The 23,453-nt window shown below is 32.3% G+C and overlaps 2 protein-coding genes and 1 non-coding gene across 7 annotated transcripts; 2 read left to right on the forward strand and 1 right to left on the reverse strand.

Moving 5' to 3' along the window:
* The first annotated feature begins 8,072 nt into the window (after window positions 1-8,072).
* Window positions 8,073-8,146, forward strand: TRNAN-GUU (transfer RNA asparagine (anticodon GUU)). The gene has a single exon. It is a non-coding gene; the product is annotated as a tRNA-Asn (tRNA).
* A 1,401-nt stretch (window positions 8,147-9,547) lies between these two features.
* Window positions 9,548-12,680, forward strand: LOC144565916 (DNAJ heat shock N-terminal domain-containing protein). 5 transcript variants are annotated; one of them, XR_013515063.1, is made up of 4 exons: window positions 9,549-11,267; window positions 11,491-11,549; window positions 11,953-12,111; window positions 12,545-12,680. XR_013515063.1 is itself a non-coding variant. In XM_078315761.1 (4 exons), the coding sequence occupies exons 1-3, from the start codon at window positions 9,693-9,695 to the stop codon at window positions 12,067-12,069; spliced, it is 1,725 nt and encodes a 574-aa protein (XP_078171887.1). In that variant the 5' UTR covers window positions 9,549-9,692; the 3' UTR covers window positions 12,070-12,111; window positions 12,545-12,680. The 5 variants fall into 5 exon arrangements, 3 of the variants coding, with proteins under 3 accessions (XP_078171887.1, XP_078171888.1, XP_078171886.1); XM_078315761.1 differs by having other exon boundaries at window positions 11,979-12,111; XR_013515064.1 differs by lacking the exon at window positions 11,491-11,549 and having other exon boundaries at window positions 9,548-11,267; window positions 11,979-12,111.
* A 2,311-nt stretch (window positions 12,681-14,991) lies between these two features.
* On the reverse strand, window positions 14,992-18,523 carry LOC144565917 (ureide permease 1-like). The gene is made up of 7 exons (XM_078315763.1): window positions 18,078-18,523; window positions 17,762-17,900; window positions 16,890-17,061; window positions 16,393-16,421; window positions 16,195-16,295; window positions 15,544-15,918; window positions 14,992-15,385 (listed from the first exon to the last, which is right to left on the reverse strand). Exons 1-7 carry the CDS (start codon window positions 18,312-18,314, stop codon window positions 15,230-15,232), a joined length of 1,209 nt encoding a protein of 402 aa, XP_078171889.1. The 5' UTR covers window positions 18,315-18,523; the 3' UTR covers window positions 14,992-15,229.
* Between the last annotated feature and the right edge of the window lie 4,930 nt (window positions 18,524-23,453).

The raw sequence follows: 23,453 nt of genomic DNA on the forward strand, positions 1-23,453 counted from the left end.
CGACAACAATGCCAAAAAAGCTTGATAACTCAAATTGAGACTACAAACTTTTAAATATTTATAAACCCTAATTTCAACTTATGTTCAGATCACAAACACATGATCCTACTTGATCCTACCGTGTAGTATTGGGATGTCGATTCACATGGATAGTATATTAAGTTTTAAACAATTTTTACTGGACTAGGTTATGGGGTTTTAGTGTTACTGGAGTGTGTAGAAAGTTCCTATGAATCTATATAATATGTAATGAGTCTTTTGAATGTAAGAGAAAAAAGAGAGTAAGAGAATATTGATGATAGAAGTTAAATTTTTTTGTCATAGAGTGTTATCTCTTCCACTACTAAATATATTAAGTTTGCCTCTATATTAATCTATCCTATCAAATTGATATCAGAGCTTGGTGAGATAAAAGAGGGTTCAACCATGGCTAAGAAAAAGAAGAAAAAAAAAAGGATATGCGAATTGGGGTTGTCGATTTGGTAATCATTAAAAAAGAGAAAGAAACACGAATTGCTTGAAGAAGAGTTGCTAGTGAAGGCAACACGAGAAGAAGAGAAACCAGGCAGCGGTGATCGAGGTCAGAACGGTGGTGGAGGTCGCAGTTATGGTCACGATAGAGGCCGCAGTCGTTATGAATGATTGTTGCGAATGAAAGCCATTATTGGTGCTCATGGGTTATGGAGCATTGTCGAAAACGAGATTGAAGAACCCGAAGATGATAGCGCACTGACGGTAGCTAAGTTGAATGCATTGCAAAAGAAAAGAAATGAAGATCAAATTGCACTAAGTATCATCCATCAAGGATTGGATGACAACATGTTGGAGAAGATTACCTATGAGACGAGATGTGGTTTGGAGTTTTTTAAGTGAAGAAGTTGCGGCTCCAAATTCTAATGGGTTGAGTTTGAGCTGATTGTTATGAATTAGTGTAAGTTCGTTGGAGAATATTTTATTAGAGTATTCGAGTGGGAGTTATGTAATGATGAGTGAGCTCATGGCCGGAGCAAGTAACACAGAGTAGTGACTATGAGGATGCTTGATAGGTATTCAAGTATGATGCTCACAGAAATTGTAAGTCATGTGAAGAAGTGACTACGAAGATACTTGATGGGAGATCAAGTATAATAAGCATACGACTCACTGATGTAACCCCACGAAAACAATCGAGTTTGAGAAAGATATCATAATTAAAAGAAGAATTATATTTTTACTATATATTGGAGATGATGAAAAATAATTAAGTTTAAGGGGGATGTTGGAAATAGTAAACTTAATTAGTTGGTCAATTAGTCAAATGTATTAGTTAATGTGTGAACTTTCTAAAATTGTCATGAATGTATTGGAATTCTCTAGATGCATGTTGTAGTATTTTAGGTTGTCTTGAAAGATGGAAAACGTATATAGGAAATATAGATGGTTAATGAGAGAATTAAATGTCATTTAGTGTTAGTGGAGCGTGTAGAAAGTTTCTATGAATCTATATAATATGTAATAAGTCTTTTGAATGTAAGAGAGAAAAAGAGTAAGATAATATTGATAATAGAAGTTGTATTCACTTTTTCACTACTAAATATATTAAGTTTGCCTCTATATTAAATTCATCACATGAGATTTATCTTTTCCATTGCTATGATATTTCTGCAATCATTAAATATGGCATAATTAGGGGGAAATTAGAGAAATTTAAGGATGCTGGTTTTAAACCCTTTTTGTTTTTGTTTTGACTTTTTTTTTATTTAACAAAACTTCTCATCTCAGTTTATTATTAAATTGATTTATTATAGGATGTGTATCAATTGATTGATGTGGAGTTCTCTTTTTCTACTTTTCTGTACTAACCTGATAGCCTCTATCTGGTTCTAAAAAAAAAAGATATTGAGAGAATGCAAGAATTACTTATCGTCTATTTATAAAATAAATTTTCTTTAATATATCAGGGCTTACTTTGTTATTTTTTTTTTTCTGATTTTCTTTCCATATTAAAATTATAATATTTAAAATTAATTTATAAGGATTCATGCTTCTATCATACATATTTTTCACGGTATATTCAATTAATATTTAAAAATAATTTTGAACTAAAAACACAAAATTATGAACGTTGTTTCCATTATTTAAATGAGACATGTATATATTAAGTTTGGGTAAATAAGTCATTTATCTTTAACTTTTTTTGTAATAGATTCAAACTAATGTTTAAATTAACTCAAATTTAATATACCTACCTAAATCATGGAGATCGCATTAAAATATAATTTTTAGTATGAGAAAATTTTTTTATGATATCAAATGTAAATATCATAAAGGATGGAAGCACACTAATTTACTCGAACAAAAAGAAATACAGCACTAAAGAAAGATTAAATATTGTAAATCAAGCAGGGTTTCAGTCTAACACATCACAATTTTTCGCCATTTTAACAATGAGTTTGTATGAAAAAAAACATTGTTATAAATATGTATATATACTAGCATTTACTCAACATATATAATTTATCTAAATTGAAAAATGTATTTGCCATAAGAGATACAAGGACAAACTATCTCTTAAATTGACAGAAGACAACCAAGAAAAAAAATTACTAGACAGCACAGTTACTATCATAGTCACAAGATTCACGAATTAAATATGAATAATTCATTTTTTTGGTGATGTCGAATCAAATGCTGAATTATTCGGTTGACCGAACTTTGACCGAATTAAACCCGAATAATTCGTGAACTTTGACTGAATTAAACCCGAATTATTCGTGATTTTTTCCCACAATATTTGTTGTTGTTTTTTTTCTCTCTTGTTGGATTGAGATCTCTGATTCAGATAATTCTAAATCATTCCCGAATTATACCCGAATTATTCCCGAATCACGAATTTTTGACCTTGCCGAATTGAACCTGAATAATTCATTTGTCACTATGGTTACTATAACAAAGACAAACATACATTGTAGATAATCATATTAAATTCATGCTAACTAAACAGACTACCAATAAACCTATTAAATTCATGCCAAATACAAAGTTGTCTTCACATTGAATTCCAAATGATAGCATTTTTAGACCACATTTAGTTTAGTTTTCTCTTCTTATATGGGATGTCGTCAATTTCTTCTAAGCATTTCCTTTTAGGAAAAATACTCCTCAGTACCCAATTCCTGCGAAACTTGGGGGGCAAACCGCAAAATAACACCGATTCTTTGGTATTATGCACCAGCAGATCATAAGCCTTGAAGAACATGTATTGATCCAACCCCAGTTTTACGAGTTCCTCATAAATTGTTTTCGGTGTATACTTCATCTGCACAAAAACACAATCATGAAAAATTCAAATGAATTAATACAGAGATTGAAACAACTAATAATATTTATAAAAAATGACGATTCATGCACATGCTCCTCTAAACTTCAAAGGTACGTATTCCTCCCTCTAAAGTTTGAAATTACGTATTTCCCTATCTAAATTTGAAAATACTAACAAATTTATCCATTTTATTGTCTTTTATATTAAAACTAATTCTAAAATTTTGAAATACCCATTTTATCCTATATTAAAGCATTAAAAGCCCATCAAACTCAAATTTGAACAAGCACACGTATTGAAACGACATGCACCGATCTTAATGCAATGCGCACAGATCGGGATGCTTTAAGATCCATACATGTTAGACCAACACAAATATTGACGCACTACCCATAGATCTTAATGTGATACATGTAGATCAGACAGTAGAGTAACCCTTTAGAATTAAATTTGAGTTTGACGAGCTTTATATGCTTTTAATAATGGGTAAAATGGATATTTTATAAATTTAGAATGAGTTTTAATATAAAAGGCAATAAAATGGGTAAATTTGTGAATAATGGAAATACGTAATTTCAAACTTTAGAGGATGAAATACGTAATTTTGAAGTTTTTGAGGGGTATACATGAAATTCCCACTAAAAAGGTAAAATTGAAATCCAGATAACATGCAAGCATGAAATTTGTTCTTGCAGCAAATTAAAACATGATTTACCTCATTTTGGAGAGCACTTTCTGCGGTACTATCATACGGACCTATTTGTGCAATCATTAAATTGTTCTCGTCTCTTTGCTGCTTATCTGATTTTTCATCAGAAAACTTAAATATATATCCCACACTACAAAGAAAGAAAGAAAGAAAATATATATACTATGAAGTTAGAATATTACTTTTTGCATATACAATATTAAACTTTTTTCAGAGCAAACCAAAGATATATCAAGCTAAATATAATAATTGTATGCATTGAATTGATTAACTGGACACACACACACACATATATATATATAAAATGGTGATATAAATTGGAATTATATGAAGCAATTAACCTTTCTGCTTTAGGTTGGAATTTCTGTTGATTAATTGAATTTGATGTAGCATCATCTTCTAATTCTTTGTCGAAATTGACAAAATTACTGCCTGTCGAGGAGGTCTGTTTCACCTTCTCCATTACCTAACTGTAATGATTTATATTAATCCTCATTAGACCCAAAAAAAAAAAAATAAATAACGAGAGAAAATGAAGGATTCAGGGTTTTGGAACTTTTTTGTTCCTTTTATCTGTTTAACAAAAATTCTCATTAGTTTATTATTTTATGGACCCAACCAAAGTGTTTTCTGACAAGATTATGCATGGTGGATTACTTTTCATATATAAATGTTATTATCCAAAAAAAAAAAAAAAAATGTGACAGGAACAAGACTTTAGGGTACATTTGATTGCAATATTAGAATATATAGTTAGAATGGCAAAATTGGTGTTTGTTTTATTAAAATAGTTTGTTCCAACTTTTTAAGAATAACTTATTCTAATAAGACAAATAAGTTTGATTTCATATTCTAGCTATTCTAACTAAACCAAACACCGAATAACTTGTTCTGATTAGCTTGTTCTCAAGAGTAGCCTATTCTCATTGCAATCAAACATACCCAAAGTTAGATGCTTAAGGGTGAAACAAGGAATAGAGCAAGAATAGAGCTAATCTCAAGTTTTGAAAATAGTAGCTAACCTAATTTTTGGTTGGATTAGTAGAATAGTGAGTTAATCCATATAAGACAAACAAAGAATAGTGGGTTAGTGCTATTCTTGCTCCATCCAAATGGACCCAAAATTGTGTTTATTGATGAAGGAATAAACTCAAATTAAATGACTATGTTTAACCAATTTATGGATAATTATCAACGGAAAAGAATTTTCGGTAAGCCAATAAGAGTCACTTAAGAAATAATTAAATTAAATATATACCTGCTCGTGAAGTTTATTGATCAGAATTTGAGATATTGAGAGAGATTGATAAATCGATCGCTCTGTGGATGTGATTGCTTATGAAAAAATGAACTCGAATATATGATTTGTTCTCTCTCTATTGGTCAACTTATATATTTTTGTAAAAGATATTAGAGGAAGTCGGTAACTTTTTGGTTTTTTTAGGAAAGTATATATTAATATATGCTTCGATTAAAAAACAGCGTTACATTTTTGCTAATAATAGCATCTCCTGTTTTAATTTTTTTCTCTCGCTATTTTAGAAACATCTCAGACGCTCCCTTTCTTGCACTGGAACACTTTAATTAACTAGAATTAATCACTACTGAGTTCAGTCTAAGGTTCTATTTTTCGTTAGCTAGAATTAATAACTGCTTCAATTAATAATTGTTAGCTAGAACTAATAACGAGTTTGGCTAGTATAACATCAGTGTTATTTTAACCTATACAACACAAACTCTAAAATATATTAAATCGACTTCAAACGGTAAATCCAAACCGTTCAAACCGATCTACTTTATTAGTTGTGCATTTACATGCAAAATTTATAACTTTTCGAATTTATTTAGTATTAAGTCAAGCGGTCAAATGTGTGAGTTTTTAAAAAAAGTGAATTTGTAGGATGAAGAACAATGATCTGGTGGCTAGTATAACATCACCTCGTCGGCTCATCCCTACTAAAAAAGTGAAAATGTAGAAGCCTTCATAATTAGCTAAACTGGTAATTAACTAATTAGTGTATAAGCCTTCATTGCAATAGAAGTTCTTCCACCAGATCATTGTTCTTCATCCTACAACAGCGGCCCTGCCATCCTTCTTTGCTTGAATTGCGGCAACTATCTTATCTGCATCATCAATCTCCCTTAGGTAGAGGATATTGTTTACATCAGCTCTTTGTACGCCAAAATCAGTCAATTTTATCGTCTGCCATAACATGCAGTAACATATTATTAACATGCAGTAACATATTATTATGCAGTAACATATTATTATGCAGTAACAGAAAAAAGAATCTAAAATAAATCACTCGCGGAAATTTCAGGAATAATGTCATACCGATGAACCAATGGCAATGATTAAGATGTCATAGTTGAAGGTTGCACTGGTAAGAGATTTTGAACCAACATCAGCCTTTACAATCTCAGTGCTCATTATCAGTTCAATTCCTATGAAAATACATAAATAGAGAATCAGCACCAGACATAATTTGTTCCAAGCATGTACCAGAATATATACTTTTATCAGAATATATACTTTTATCAGAACAAGGTTTTACTGAAGCATGAATTTTGTGAAATAGGATAATACTTTTATGTGAAAAAAGTTCTGAATAAAATAAAATTTTGAACAATACACCATGAGTGCTTAATGGCTTGCCTAAAATTATAATAGACATATTAATGGACTTTCAAATGATGCCGAATATTTTTCTCATATTGCAACTGAGACTGGTTATTTTCCAGAAATTGCTGATGTAGCTGTAAATGAGACTGAGTGTGACCTAAAACTTACTCTTATTTATTAGTTTACAATTACTTTTCTCAAATCTTTTGATTATTTGTCAGATAATAGCTTCTGTTTGCAACCATGGGGTTTATTTTTCTCATATTGCAATTGAGGCTGGTTTATTGCATAGTGTTTGCAAATTATACAAAATATTGGGTACATTTTTCAGAATCTCCTAGTCATAATTTATGAAGTCTAATTTCTCTGTTGGCATTTCTTTGGAATTTTCTATTAGGAGTCACTAGCACACTTTACAAACATGCTTATACTTAATGTCACTGTTCCATTAAACTGTAACTAAAGCCAACAGTTCATTGTTCTTTTTCCTTCAAATATTTCATGATTTTGGGTGAATTCGCGAGTTCAAATATTTCAAAACCAAAATGCCACGGATACGTTAGCTTCCTTCCAAAATCACCTATGATAACGAGGGAAAGAGAGACTTACATGGTGCTCGTTTGAAATGAATGACAACAATTTTAAATTGGTGAAAATGTAGTAAATCACCTATTTTAACATGTAGTAAATCAGGAGTAGGCAAATGTTAGTACTCAATACAGAGGTAATTAAATTTCATTTTTCAGGGGGAGGTAGGTGCCTACCCCTGTGATGAATTGGCTCCGCTTCTGCATGTAGCATAGCGGTAGCAACAACGCGTAACGATCAGCTATTACAGCTATAGCGGTCATAATTGAATTAACGTATTTTTATTTCATAACTTAGTTTTTATAATCTGAAAAAATTATAGCGTAGTTTTATCACTGCTATAGTTAGCTATTTACAACACTGATGATATGTTGTTAAACCAAACATGGACAAGGAGACCGAAACCGACCTCAAAAATGTCATAAGACGAGCACTTGTGTGGTAACCCTTTTTATTAGCCCTACTTATATATGTAACCAATGAAAATTACTGGAATCATCTAAAATATCATTGATTTGACATAACGCTTTTATTTACAAGACTTATGTAGCAAGTTTTATTGAAAAAAAAATAAAATAAAAGAACTTTTGATTTTTACAAAATAGATATAGATTAAAATGCTATAGATTAGAAAACTAGCTTTGAAATAACTGACTAATATTAATTTCAATCTTTTATTTTTTAATTTTTTTTATTTAGTAAAATTTTAGTTAAGATTACACTCTAATTAGAACTAATAAACTATATTATGATTACAATAACTGAAACCATCTAAAAATTAGCTTACTAGAAGGGTTTATTCTGGACGGAAGCTTATGTTAAAATAATAAATTATTGTATGTGAAATCAAAGCTGGAATAGCTCAGTTGGTTAGAGCGTGTGGCTGTTAACCACAAGGTCGGAGGTTCAAGCCCTCCTTCTAGCGGCGTTGTTTTTTTCTTTTTGTTTTATACAAAAGAAAGTTTCCTGGACCAATCGTGGTAGATATAATCTTTTTAATATTTGTCATCAATGTACAATTCAAAATTGTGTTGATTTTAATTTAGAATTTTTAAAAGATTTTGACTCGTGTGCCATCAACGAGGAAACTAGCCAATCAATTGTCTGCCCATTTCAATCTCGTTTGCCGCAAAAAAAATACCGAATAGATTTTTAATATATTTGTTTTAATAGTTTAAATTCGTTATTTGAAATCGATCAAATATAATTTTTTTAAATTCGTTATATATCAAATACAATATAGAGAGAGATGCGTTATGGTGAGTTGCAAAGTAAGAGATTTGTTTACTTAACGATTATATTTTTATTTTTAAAGTCCAAACAGCTAATTCAAATTGCTCAACATGATTTCTATAATGAAATGTGCTTGGAGACTAAATTTTACAATTTTTGGAAATTTATCACTATCTTTTGGATAGGTAGAAAATAGTTGCTTTTGAATGGAATCTCGAGAGTGATTTTAAGTAATTCATAAAAAAATAATTTTGTTTTTAAATGTAAAATTATGTTGAGTGGTTCAAATTGGATGGTCTCGTAGCATATTTCAATGTGTATATTATGTTGAGCAGTCCGAATCAGTTGTTTGAACTCTCAAATATAAAAAATATGGACTTGAAATAAAACAAGTCTCTTACTTCACATCTCACTGTGGCCCATCTATCTATCTACCTATCTATATAGAGAGAGAAATATGCTACGATGTTTTGGGAAATAAAGATAGTGTTTTATTTCCTGCTCATATTTATATTTTCAAAGTTTAAATAGTCAATTCGAACTTTTCAACATGATCTTAATATTGATATGTGCTTACTGCTTAGAGACCAAATTTTATATTTTTTGAAAAAAAAATATTATTTTATGAGAATTTTTGAAAATTAGTTTATTTTTTATTTTTAAAAATAATAAAAAATTCAGAAAAATACTGATTTTTAAAATTTCTAAAAAGATAGTAATTTTTTTTAAAAAAAAATATAAAATTTGATCTCCACACACAAAGTTAAATAAAATTCAGTCCGTATAATTTAAAATTATTGTTTGTGAGGCGAGTCGGTTTAGGTGGTGCGGGTCGGACTACTAAATTGTCTCATCGCTTGCTTTAATTAAAATTGCTACCATCTCTCCCGAATTCACATCCTCTCAGGTCACCGGACTGAGTAGAATTGAATTGGACAACCTAACACTTTTCTTTTTAACTCGCACGAATCTCGAAGCAGAAATAATACCCTGCGCTGTCCCGAGAAAGAACCGGCTGAGAGTAAATCTGGACCGTCCGTTTCAATCGTGTTGAATCAGGTACCTGGGAGGATACGGATCCATCTCTCCCGGTAGAACGGTAGAACCTCTTTCCCGGAAAAAGGTTCTCCGTAGAAAACAACTGGAGAAGGGAAAACCTGGCCGTTTTCCCTCTTCTTCTCCCTACTCGTACAAATAAAACCCTAATCCCACCTCACATCCAAATTTTCAAACGCTCCATGGCGAATCATCCTAAGCGATGCCTCTACGAGGTTTTAGGCGTTGCTCAGGACGCCTCTCCTTCCGATATTCGCTCCGCCTACAGACGCCTTGCTCTCCAGCTCCACCCCGACAAGCTCAAGGCTAATCCCAATTCCTCCTCATCTGACTCCACTGCCTTATTCCAGGAATTGCAACACGCGTACGAGGTCCTCTCCGACCCGAAAGAGCGCGCCTATTACGACTCTCACCGGTCCCAAATCCTCTTCTCCGATCTCTCCAATTCCAAATCTAATTCTTCCTTCTTCGACCTGAACCTGTTCGGCTATTTCTCTACCTCCGCTTTTTCGGGTTTCACTGACACAGGTCGCGGGTTTTACAAGGTGTATGGAGATTTGTTCACCAAGATTTACTCGCAGGAGGTGGCCTTCGCGACTCGTATGGGTATGGGCTCGGATTCGGTTGCTCCACCTCCTTTAATGGGTAACTTAGACAGCCCATACCAGCAAGTGACCGCCTTTTACAACTATTGGTTAGGGTTTTGCACAGTTTTGGATTTTGCATGGGCTGATGAGTATGATTCAAGCTTCGGTGCGAATCGAAGATCTCGACGGTTAATGGAAGAAGAAAATAAGAAATTGAGAAAGAAGGCGAGGAGAGAATACAATGATTCGGTTCGAGGTTTAGCAGCATTTATGAAGAAAAGAGATAAGCGAGTGGTAGACATGATGGTCAAGAAGAAAAATGAAGAGGAGAGGAAGAAAAAGGAGGCAATGGAGAAGAAAAAGGAAGAGGAGAGGAAGAAATTGGAGAAGGCAAAGGCTTATGAAGAGCCTGAGTGGTCTAGAATTGAAGAAAATGATGAATTTGAAGAAGATCTACGGTTTGATGACGAGGAATTCGGGTCTGATAAGAGGAAAAAGAAAGGAGGGGGACAGGAGTTCTATTGTGTTGCGTGTAATAAGAAGTTCAAGTCTGACAAGCAATGGAAGAACCATGAACAGTCAAAGAAACACAGAGAAAAGGTTAGTGAATTGAGGTCAGTGATGGAGGTAGAAGATGAGATTTTAATGGAGAAGATTGGAGAGGAAGATAATGGAGAGGAGGTTAATGGGGGGTTTGACTATGAGCCGGCACCAGAGGAGGCTGAATCTGAGAGAGATATTGATGAGACAATAGATGAGCTCAGTGAGGATTTTGGGGACAATTTGGAGATGCGTAATGAAGAGAGAGACAGTGAACAAGAAGAAAAAGAACAAGATGAAGAAGTATCAGAAGAGAGCATTTTACAATCAATGATTTCAGGTCAAAGAGGTAGGAAAAATTCTGCACAATCAAGTGGAAAAGAAAATCCTTCTTCCAATAGCTTCAGTTGTTTGGATGAAGAAGAAGAGAATGATGATGGAAGAAGTAAAAAAAAGGGGAGGAAGAATAGAAAAGGTAAGAGACAGGAAAATGGTGTTGGCAAGGAAAAAGAAAATGGAGATGATGAGAATGGCAATGGGGCGAGTAGTTCTTTGAATGAAGAAGTGAGGTCAGATGGCAGTGGAGGGACGAGAGAGAAAGGAAATACCGGAAATAAAGAGAAGCAAAAGGTAACAATTTTTTTCTTTACTTGTGATTGTTACTTGGATTGAACAGATACTCCTACTGGTATGATGCAACCCCTGTACGAGGAAATTGTCTAATTGTCTTGTCCTACTAAACAGTTTCTGAACTTTTTTTATGCCTAGGAAGTCAGAATTATGAATACAGTTAAAGATTTGTGGAGCTATTATATCCAAAATGACCTAATATTATTTTTCTTGTGATATCAAGGCAAAGTCGGAATCTCCCAGTAATTACTGTGAGCTGTGTGGAGAAAGCTTTGAATCAAGGTACTATTATCACTTTTATACTATACTGGTGCTGGTACAGAATTCCCCATGCAGTTCCTTATATTGGGTGCTCTGCAGCAGTATCTTTTTTGTTTTGGTTCCTCTAGGCACTTTCTTGTTTGATTGTTTGGGTTTTTTTCTGGATCAAAACTTTTAATTTACAAAAACTTGTCTGGTTGCAAAAAAAAAATTCTGGGAGGGGGCGGGGGCTGTGGCATGTACAAAGGGAGTGAAGTCTGGGTGCATGTGAGGTCCTAGGTCTTCCTGATGAAGGAAAAGGGAATTGTTCGTACCAGTCAGATCAGATGAACTGTTGAGGCTAAACAAACATAAAACTTTCTAGAATTGTTACCTTGGTACTGTGCCAGTTCAGGTGTTATTTTATTCACAATTGCTTATTTAGGTCTTGGATCTCTTTCAAATTGTCAGGAACAAATTGTTTTCCCATTTGAGTGAAACTGGGCATGCTGCGATGAAACAACAATCACGGCAAAAGGCAAAGAAGGCTTCAAAGCGTTAGCTAGAGCACAGAGTTTATTAAACACAATTTTGAGTATTTTAGGTGAAAAACTGCCTGACCATTTCCTTATTTCGTTTCTCAAGAACATAACAAAAATACCGGTTCTTTATCACAATCTTTTTTTTTAAAAAGATTTCAACACCATTTTTTAATTCTATAATTCTAGTGGATGGCATTGCTTATTTATGCCTTTTAATTTTTGGGAAGAGATTAGGATCAGGTTGTTTGGTTTGGTATGGTTTGGTTTATGTAAAACATTATTTCAAAAAATGCTTTTTAGCATGTGATGGAAGTTAATTATGTCCTCCCCTGTGTACAGCTCTGATACAAATTTCAATGAGGATCTTGTCTTTTCTACTGCGCCTTGTTTTTATGATTTTATCCTTGAATTTAGTTTGGCTTCTATATTTAATAATAGGCATAAAAGGTATTAAGCTTGTAAATCACTATTTAATGTGTCAATTTCTTTTCATAGGTGCCGCATTTGAAGAGGCACCAATGAGCCGAAACAAGCTGCTAAAAGTTTCACACTATATGATTTAGTTTTGTAAACCGAACATTAGTCAGTGGGAAAGTTGCACCTTGGTTCACAAATTTAAAATCAACAAATTTAAATATATTATCATGCTTAACATCCTTTCGACTCTCTAAAATATATAGGCAAAAACAAGCATTGTAGCATCTATTATCCTCTTTGGTTTACAAAAACATAAAAGGGCATACACAATGCCGAAAGCTATCACACATTGTGAGGTCTGAGAAAGGGAATTTATAGACAGCCTTTCCTTTGTATTTTGCAAGAAGGCTGATTCGAATCCAAACCTCCAAAACACAAGTGGAGATACTCTAACACTGCTACATGTCATAGTCACAAGATTCGCAAATTAAATCCGAATAATTCATTTTTTTGATTATGCCGAACCGAATGTCGAATTATTCGGTTGATCGAACTTTGACCGAATTAAATCCGAATACTTTGCGAATTTTATGAACTTTTCTCAAATTTTACGGGTTATTTGCGAATTTTTCCCAGTTTTGTTTTTTTTGTTGTTTTTGCTCTCTTGCAGGACGGAGATCTCTGGTCCGGATAATTCTGAATCATCTCCGAATTATACCTAAATTATTTATGAATCACAAATTTTTAACCTCGCCGAACTGAACCCGAATAATTCATTTGTCACTATGCTACATGCATGTCTTTTCTACAAAAATTTAGTTCATGTGAATTAAAAAATAGTAGATTAATAAAGCTGCTAGAGGAGTTTGATTGCCGTATTACTCGCAAATAATATATGAAATTCATTTAGTATGAATAATTAGCATATTAATTAAATAATTCGCGAATTAATGGATTAATTGTCTATTTATATGTCTGAGCTAAAATCTGAATAATTTGTGAATTTTAATACTATGTTAATTTTGACTCGTTGCACTTGTAGCTTTGTTGGGAGGCACATCAATTGATCAACGAAGTTATTTTGCTGTGGCCTGCTTAATTTTATGTGGTCCTTTGTATGGCATATTGGCATCGGTTTTTTTGTCACTGTTAGCTTTCGTGTTGCTATCACTTTGACGGTTGATCGCTTGTTCTCAACTTCTCATTTGTAACATTTTTGGATGTAGCATAATGGAAAAATTACAATAAACACCCCAGATTAAGGAGAAATTGGATAAATTGTCCAATTAGATTCAGATAGTTATACACAAGGGTGTCAATCGAGTCCTGTTTAATCAGTTTTTAAATCGAACTCTTTAAACAGACAGATTAAAGAGAAATTGGATAAATTGCCCAATTGGATTCAGGTAGTTATACATATTATACATAAGGGTGTTCATTAGCTTTGGTTTAATTGGTTTTTAAATCGAATTAAAAGAGTTCGGTTTAAACGGTTCGATTTTTTCAGTTAAATGAGTCAGTTCGGTTTATTTTTAAAACCAATTTAATAGTTCAATTCAATTCGGTTTATAATACTGAATTGGTTTCCATGGTCTTGGTGGAGATTGGTATCTACATTTCACCGTTGAGATTCGCAACACGGTTCAGTACTATTTTTAGTATGTGTCATTTACTCGGATTTGTATCCTCTTAGGTGCTGTAGAGGATTATTCTCACTTTACGGTTTGAGATTCGGGCTAGCGCATGGGGCAGTATCATTGGGCTTTGAGATTCGTGCCAAGTTAAAAAGAACGGTCCAGATCTAGTAATTGTAAAAGATTCCCTTATCAGGTAATGGAGAGGATGTGAATTCTATTTACTGGTGCCATCTTGGTAAAGGTTTAACAATTGGCTTATGTTTTAATTCTTCTGGGTTTATCCATAGTCTTTCAGGACATATATATATATATATATATAGAGTACGGCTAACGCGCTTCCTCTAGCATATGGGCCGAAATGCTTCCGGTGGAAATTTAAAATTTCAAAATCCGAAAAGTCGATCTGAACCGTTCATCTTCTTCTCCATATTAATATCTGCTTGGAGACCAAATTTTACATTTTTCTGAAATTTTTTACTATTTATTAAGCCATTTTGAAAATCGCTGATCCAACGGTAGCTTCTGATTTTTACTGTTTGGTAAGCCACCGTTGGATCAGCGATTTTCAAAATGGCTTAATAAATAGTAAAAAATTTCAGAAAAATGTAAAATTTGGTCTCCAAGCAGATATTAATATGGAGAAGAAGATGAACGGTTCAGATCGACTTTTTGGATTTTGAAATTTCAAATTTCCACCGGAAGCATTTCGGCCCATATGCTAGAGGAAGCACGTTAGCCGTACTCTATATATATTGCAATTGAATATCCCTCAAGTCAAAACAGGCTAACATATATAAATAAATAAAAATATAGAGAATATAAAACAGCAAAGCGCACAATAAAAATTAAACAAAAGAAAACTGCAAAAGTTGATGTTATACTAGCAGCTTTGAACCAAGTAATACTAATTTTCCAATATGAACAATGATTTTACAAGTTAATTGACAACAATTGTTTTTGTTGTCAAAACAATAGATAGTTTTGACAACCTTTAATTTTGATGAGGCAAATTCTTTTCCAGTATAACTACTCCTAACACTTTTCCTATAATTTAAGAAGAGAAAACAATTCAAATGAAGTTCTAAAGGAGACACCTGCAAACAAACACACACACACACAACCAAAGTTAATTCTTTCTGTGGCCAGAAGAAGCCATGAGAATAGCAACAGCAGCAACAAACATGGAAAGCATAAAGAAGAGCAATATATAGGTCCTTTTTGATGATTTTCTGTACTCGCCGAAGAGTAATACGCCCCAAAATGTGCTAACTAATGGTAATGCCTACAAATAAGGTCACAACAAGCAGTAAATTAGAAGCTAGAAGATAATAACAATTAAGGGAATTACCCGAAAAAGTATCCCAAATACCCCTCTAATATAAAAAATCCATCCTGCGTAAACCTCGAAAACATGAGAAACCTGTTGCCTTGAAAACTAACCTGCACAGCATCAGCAGCAGCATAACCAGCAGCTTGACCACCCATGAACTGAAATCCATTTCCAAACCCGCACAAAAGTCCAGCGAGCATGGCCCACTGCCTTCCATTCCAGTCATTCAAATAAGCCCCAAAAGTTGACTTCTCCAACCCGAGAACGGGGTGGTATAGAAACCACAAATTCAACCCGATTCCGATTACAAAGCATGAAATTGAGAAATAAAAGAATGCTGTGTAGATAACCAGATGCGGCACACCGTCTTTCAATGTGTGCCATTGGTCGTTTGTCGCTAGGTTGAATGCTGGAGAAAAGAGAGAGAAACAAACACCAGCAAAGAATACAATCACGAGGCCGAGAAACATGTTCTTTCCAAATACCTGTTATTGTTAATCCATATCAATGATTCAGTAGAAAAATACATTATTTGCTGCTTGCAATACATGCTTCCATGGTTTGTTCACTGTTTTTCTTAGTAATGCTTCTGTTGGTGAATGAATGTTTACTATTAAATGTTTTTAGAATCAGAATGCAATTTTCTAATTAAATAATTGTTTTAAAATAAAGTTACTATAAATCAGGAAAATTGTGGTACCTAAAATTTCAGCTATGGACTAAATCACTGGTAAAGTTTAAAAATAATTCATACTGAGAACCTTAATTGACCGTTGTTTCTCAAGTTGTACAAGGAACTCTGCTGTCCCTGGTTTTGCCTTGCCAACTTTCTGGAAAGACTTGGGGCCATTTTCCAAGTCTCCTGGAGTAGATTTTATTTGAAAAAAACAATTAGGTATGTTGCAATGATACTGGTAATTTGGTTTTAGATGTCATGAATATTATTATTTCAGATGTACCATTTTCGACAGTTGACCCGTTTGCTTCACTTCAGTTTGCCCCAAAATAAGAAAGTAAAACAGATAGTTATGTTAAAATAATGTTAGATTGTAAATGATAAAATGATGACAGTTCCAAAGTGAATTCAAAACACTTTATGGATACTGCAGGACTGCCTTTTTTTTTGGCAAAATTATGTTACTTTTATAGGCATTATATTTGACTATATGGCAGTTTGTACTGGTGGTTCCAAATATATGTATTCTAGTACTGGTAACTTTTAACAAAGTATTACAATTTTATTTGGATATCAAATGCTGGTATGATGCAATTTTATTAATTCCTTTTGTGTTTAATTATACTTTTACTGGGTGTCCCTACTTCTACAAAGAAGGAACAAAAAAAAAAGTAGAACAATTAAAAAAAATTACCAAAATGGATCTGGTGCCGGTTCGAACATATCAGTGCTAAAAGTTAGTTCTGTTGTTACATAATTAATAATAAAAAATATGCTTACTTGTTGATCTTGTAGTTGTTTGCTGATTCTGCTAGTTTCTTTTTATTATCTTTTGCATTTGAAGAGTGCACTGCCGACCCGAGACAAGCAGCAACCAAAAAACATCCCACTCCGGGGAAAAGAATTTCAGCTCTGTTAATTCTGTCATCTAGAAAATAGTTCATTGTTGTACCTGTAAATTTGACAGGGTCAGATTTCACTCTAAATCACAAAAGTATTCACTTCGGTCATTAAGGATAGAAAATTGTACATTATGTTTTGACAGTATTCTTTAGGTCTGATTTGGATGTTGGTTTCCGGCTGAGGTTGGTTTCGGTAATGAGTTGCTTAGGTTTGGGTTGGGTCAAGATAAGATAAGATCTTATTTGAGTGTCATCTAATTCAGTTCCTTTTGATTTAGTTTTGAGTTGTCAATTTTTTCGCAAATAATGGGTATACAAAATTCGGGCTGGTTGGTACTTGGTACGGTACAAGTAAAGGCTAAGTCATATTCTTATAAAAAAAATAAAAATAGATTCACATCAAACATTTTGCTTGTGCGATACTCGACGGTTATATTGGTGTGAGTAAAAGCAAAATTCCATTATCTGTTCAAAATTTTGCCCCTATCAAAAGATCTATGTTAAGTTCAAGTTGAACTAACTAAAAATCATCTTATGCTATTTGGTTCAACTTATGTGTTTTGCATAGCCTTTGGGTTTTATGCTGTGAAAAATGTATAAAAATATATATAAGATATTGGGCATTTTGCTGTTAGCACAAAAAAAAAAATGATGGGGTCATTTGCAAAACTGATTAGGTTATCAGGGGTAACTTGCTAAAAATGAAAAATTCCTCTTGTAGGCACAATAAAACATTTTAAAATCTCATACCAATAACAACACACATGCTTGAGCTGATAATTTCAGTTACTGACAAGCCGATATACGCCCAGGCATACTGAGTTGCGAGATTGCCAAGGCTTAGAACAATACCACCTGCCATCGCAAATAGCACCGAAGGCCAGTTGTCCTTGCATAATTGTTAAATGAAATAAATTAGATCATTATAAACCAGATTATAATGAAACCAGTATCAGAGAAATTATATTTTGTTTATATTATTATTGTCCCCACTTTACTGATAAGTGTTGAAACTTTCCCATAAAAAAAAAGGAAAGAAACAGAAGGGGCAACTCAAAAAATGAACCTGAGAGAGTTGGGTAAGGAAATTGGGCTTGCCGGGTTTACTATCACCGAGTTGGCCGAAGGTAAGTGCTATGAGCACAGCCGCAATCAAATTGGTGATCGAGTAGTCGAGATAAGTGTGCTGCGGTAGACGACCGCGTCTCTCTAACAGTGTCATAACCGCGGGCCACGTCCCCAGAAAGAGAAGCGACACAATCATGAGTGCTATGGCACCTCCTTTGTCTTCTATAAGATACATCTTCAATTCCTTCACTGGTAGATGTTTACCTTGTGCAGGGGTCACAGTGAGCTAGGAGATATATTCTGAAAGAACATATATATATAGTAGATGCAGCCAATGAGAAGATGAATGAATGCAAGCTTGACTTTTGAAGAAAGGAGACAGTTTGTTTCTCTGGTTGAGAATCTCAGAAGTAAAAGAACCCAGCTGTATATACCAACCCTTTTCAAAAATCAAAGAAAGCCATAATACTTAAATTATAGAAGGTGCTTCACGTGTATAGAATATTAGAAATTACTACTGCAAGACAATTTTTTTATTCCCTACTGATTACCAAATCTTTTCTTTGCCACAAAGCTAATTAATTAATTGATTTTTTCAGATTGGAGCAACGTATTTGTTAATAAGAAATGGACCTCTTATTGTAAAAAGAAACAAATCGTTGAATCTTATGCTAACTGAAGAAAAAAAAAAAAAAACTAATATTAATTATTATTCAAGGGTGGTTTTGAGGTGACTTTGTGTAGACTGTATTTTCCACTTTCTCATTCCATTTTTTTTTTTTATTTCTTTTCTTTTGCAAGTTATATCTTTAGTTTTTTTTTATAAAATATGAAAAATGAAAAGTTGTATTTTTTTAAATCAATCTGTAAACAAAAACATTCCTAAATTTTTTGTACAAGATTCTTTTTTTCTCAATAAGTGCATCCAATTGAAAAAAAAAAAAGGTACACGTGCCGAATCAAATCTTCAAAAAGAAAGAAGATACACCCTTTCGAATACTTTAAATAAATATTTTTTCTCTGAATGATTACAAGGAAATGTTGAAAATTATACATTGATGTTGCACTACGGCACTAGTAGTTGACTTACAAACCACGTTGAAAATGATTTATTTGCAAAAGACAATATTTATCCATTTAATTGGGACTCCAACTTATTTGGTTGGAGAGTAGAGAGAGGGAATGGAAAGAAAATAAAATTGTTTGTTGAATCATGTTTGGTTGGCAATATTATGTTGGAGGTGAAGGGTACATGGTGAAAGGTTTAATATTGTATCAATAGAATCAATTTTGTTCTCAATTTGAAGTGTAGCTAATGGAAAGAAATTTAATTTGTTGCAAATATTTTAAAAAAAAATACAAATATTCAATCCATTATCTTACTTATATAATTCTCATACAATTTTTTTTTTTCACAATTCTACAACTGTCACCAAATTTCTCATTAACCTTCTAAATTTTAATTAACAAAACAAGAAATAAGACGGAAATAAAAGTTAAACTTATTTTCTCTCATTAATCATCCAAACACAAAAATGTTAAATATCTTAATCTTTCTTTTTATTCCATTTCATTCTCTTCTGTTCTTCAGCTCCCCTTCCTTCCTCTACTCTCCATCCAAACAGGGTGTTAGTTGCAAAAGACAATATTTATTCATTTGATTGGAAAAGTTTAATGGGACAAGAAAAGTATAAAATTCAAAGCTGTCATGGTCCCCCAATAGCTAAGGTGATAGTTGTTGTTCAGAGTATTGTAATTGTGAATCTGAATCAAGAAAAGATACCTACTACACTAGCCTTATCTAAATCACTTGAAAAGTATCAAAGGAAGATATTCTAATTAGAACAAGTACTTACCAGTTACCAGGGAGAAAGGCACAAAGACAGCGTCCTGTGAAGTCTTGAGGAAACAGAGACAAAAGGATCAAAAGAGACCAACAAAAAGTTGCAAAATTGAGGGACTAAATATAGACCCCCTTTTTTTTTCTCTCTTAAAAAACACTATTATAAGATGATCAAATATAGAAACTAAATATTTCACTAGACGGTAAATCGATATTTTTACATAAGACTGAAGCCTCTGAATGTTTCATTTAGAAAAGGGAATATTTTTAAACTTTTAATAAATGATATTTTATTGTTGGTTAGTAGTAATATATCAAAAGTTATATGTACCGAGATTTTTAAAAATACCCAAACAAAAATTATTTTATTAAAAATAATCAGGTTCCAGCCAGAATTTTAAAAATACCCAGACCGAGGAAAAAATCCGCGCTCTGGATTTTTTTTTTTTTTTGGAGTTTGGAGAAAGAAAATATCCATGGTTTGGTTTTTTTTTTTTATAAACTCGTTTTTTTTAATAATATATGTATATGTATATGTGTGTATATATATGTATAATCTCCATTCTATTATTAAGCACGTTGGGTGTCCGATCCACCAACGGCTACGATTGAAAGATGAAACTTCGGATTTGATCTCAGCCCTCCAATTACATAATTTGTCTTCTTTTGATTAAATGCATCTATTTTATGTATAAAAGTCTAAATTTAGTTAAAAACATACTCACCACATGTGCTGCCACACGATATGTTACAATTAAAATTAAACAAATTCTGAAATGTAGCGATATATTTATTTATTTCCTTATTTATTTGTTTCTATATTTCTCCTCTTCAATTGAAAAGACTCCACCTTCCATTTTCTTATTTCTTTGTTTCCTTACTTCCTTTTCATTTCTATACGGATCATAATGAAAATCAATTTTTTTTATTTCCTTATTTCTTTTTCTTTGTTTCTATACATATTGGTATGAGCAATTTAAAGTATATTTTCAATATATAATATATCAATGTGTGTGTGTATTCTAAATTAGAAACAAAGAAGAAGGAGAATACAAAATTGGAACGTGTGTGTAAGTATATATTTCTCTTATAATATGTGTGTGTATATATATCCTATACATACACATGACAACACTTTTTATTTATGTTTTTTTATATCATATTATATGTCGATATTGAATTGTTGTATGATATTTAATATTAGATTCGAATCGAGCTATTATTTGATATTATTGGTACTTAAAAATAAAGAATCATCACATCATCAAATTGTTATTAGAGATCACGATTAAAGTTAATTAAAAATACAAAATCATATAAATTTTCTATTAACATGTGTCTTAATTTTTAGATAATTATTATTTTCATTGATATATTCGTTTCTTATAATATATATCCGTTGCAACGCACTGGTGTGATACTAGTATATGTATATGTATCTATAATATAATATATGGGTCTGTCTAAATTGCTGCTGGCAGCATTTCAGCAGAGGTGCTGCCGGGGCTATATTTAGTCGTGTGATGTCGAAACAACAAATCCAAACCGTTAGATGTTTAATCTATATTATAATCTAATTGGAGACCAAATTTTACATTTTTTGAAATTTTTTTACTATTTATTAAGCTAGTTTGAAAACCGCTGTTTTCAGTAAATTTCTGCAGCATTGAAATCAGCGGTTTTCAAACCAGCTTAATAAATAGTAAAAAAATTCCAAAAAATGTAAAATTTGGTATCCAAGTAGATTATAATATAGATTAAACATCTAACGGTTTGGATTTGTTGTTTGAACATCACACGGCTAAATATAGCCTCGGTAGCACCTCTGCTAAAATGCTGCCAGCAGCAATTTAGCCGGACCCTATGTATATATTATATTTATATATAATATAATTACATATAATTATATATAATTAAGATTTTTGTATAATTATATAATATAATATAATATAATATAATATAATTATACAAAAACCTAAATTACTCTACATGCAAACTAAAAAAATCCACAATTAATAATTACACTACAAAAACCTAAATTATACTAAACAAAATACCAATCGTTGTACGTCTACCGTCGTACGAAAACTTAAATTGCATTTTTGAGGCACTAAACGATCCGTCGCGTCCTCCCCTTTCTGAAAAGTCATCATACGCGCAAATCCGACATTCCTAGCCAAAGTTATGGCTGTTTAAAGTTTTTTCGAACGATAGAACTTTGAAAATTCATAACTAATTGTAGAAAAATTCAAATAAATTACAATTTGTGTCAATTCTGTGTATTTTTTAATGCTCTACATACTGGTGTAATCACTTTTTCAGTTTGGTCCCTGTATCAGTCCAAACTTGCTAATTTACCAGCAGAGGTCAAATTTGATGTACATACATATATTATAAAAAAAATGAGTTTATATAATTATATTATATTATATAATTATACAAAAATCTAAATTATATATAATTATATGTAATTATATTATATATAAATATAATATATACATATACATATATTATATTATAGATACATATACATATGTTATACATATATTATATTATATATGGATTTGGCTAATATGCTATGGGTAGCTAAGAGGCCTCCCGTGCTACGGCTCAATATTCGACTTTTCAAAATCCTAACGGTCGATCTGAATCATTCATCTTGTTCTCCATATTAATATGTGTTTGGAGACCAAATTTTACATTTTTTGGAAATTTTTTACTATTTTTTTAGATTTATTGAATATCGCTGTTTTTTATGGTCCAAATTTGCCTGAAAAACAACGATTTTCAATAAATCTAAAAAAATAGTAAAAAATTTCCAAAAAATGTAAAATTTGGTCTCCAAGCACATATTAATATGGAGAACAAGATGAACAGTTCGGATCGACCGTTAGAATTTTGAAAAGTTGAATATTGAGCCGTAGCACGGGAGACCTCTTAGCTACCCATAGCACCGTAGCCAAGTCCATTATATATACATATATATATATACACACACATAGAGGTGGGCTACGGTGAGTTGCGAAGTAAAACGCATTTCTACTTCACGCCGTATTTTTATTTTGAAAGTCCAAACGACCGATCCGAACCGTTAGATGTTTAATCCATATTGAAATGTGCTTGGAGACCAAATTTTATATTTTTTGGAATTTTTTTACTATTTATTAAGCATTTTTGAAAATTGCTATTTTGCTGTGAACAGTAAAAAACAGTAAAATTTTCTGGACCATCAGATCAGCGACTTTCAAAATTGCTTAATAAATAGTAAAAAAATTCCAAAAAATGTAAAATTTGGTCTCCAAGCACATTTCAATATGGAGAACAAGATGAACAGTTCGGATCGACATTTTGAACTTAAAAATCGCAAAATATGAGCGTGAAGTAAAATAGTCGCTTTACTTCGCAACTCACCATAGCCCATCTCCACACACATATACATATACATATACATATACATATACATATACATATACATATACATATATTATTAAAAAAAAACGAGTTTATAAAAAAAAAACAACCAAATCATGG

This window comes from Carex rostrata, chromosome 15 (assembly GCF_964058835.1).
Source record: "Carex rostrata chromosome 15, lpCarRost1.2, whole genome shotgun sequence".
NCBI lineage: Eukaryota > Viridiplantae > Streptophyta > Magnoliopsida > Poales > Cyperaceae > Carex > Carex rostrata.

Bases quoted from the DNA above. Each gene is read 5' to 3' on its own strand.
- LOC144565917 (XM_078315763.1), bottom strand. From the start codon at position 18,314: ATGTATCTTATAGAAGACAAAGGAGGTGCCATAGCACTCATGATTGTG. The intron at 17,062-17,761 runs GTATGAGATTTT...TCAAATTTACAG, and splicing joins AAGCATGTGTGTTGTTATTG to GTACAACAATGAACTATTTT. The intron at 15,919-16,194 runs GTTCTCAGTATG...TAACAATAACAG, and splicing joins AGAAACAACGGTCAATTAAG to GTATTTGGAAAGAACATGTT.
- LOC144565916 (XM_078315761.1), top strand. From the start codon at position 9,693: ATGGCGAATCATCCTAAGCGATGCCTCTACGAGGTTTTAGGCGTTGCT. The intron at 11,268-11,490 runs GTAACAATTTTT...TGTGATATCAAG, and splicing joins GAAATAAAGAGAAGCAAAAG to GCAAAGTCGGAATCTCCCAG. The intron at 11,550-11,978 runs GTACTATTATCA...TCAAATTGTCAG, and splicing joins GGAGAAAGCTTTGAATCAAG to GAACAAATTGTTTTCCCATT.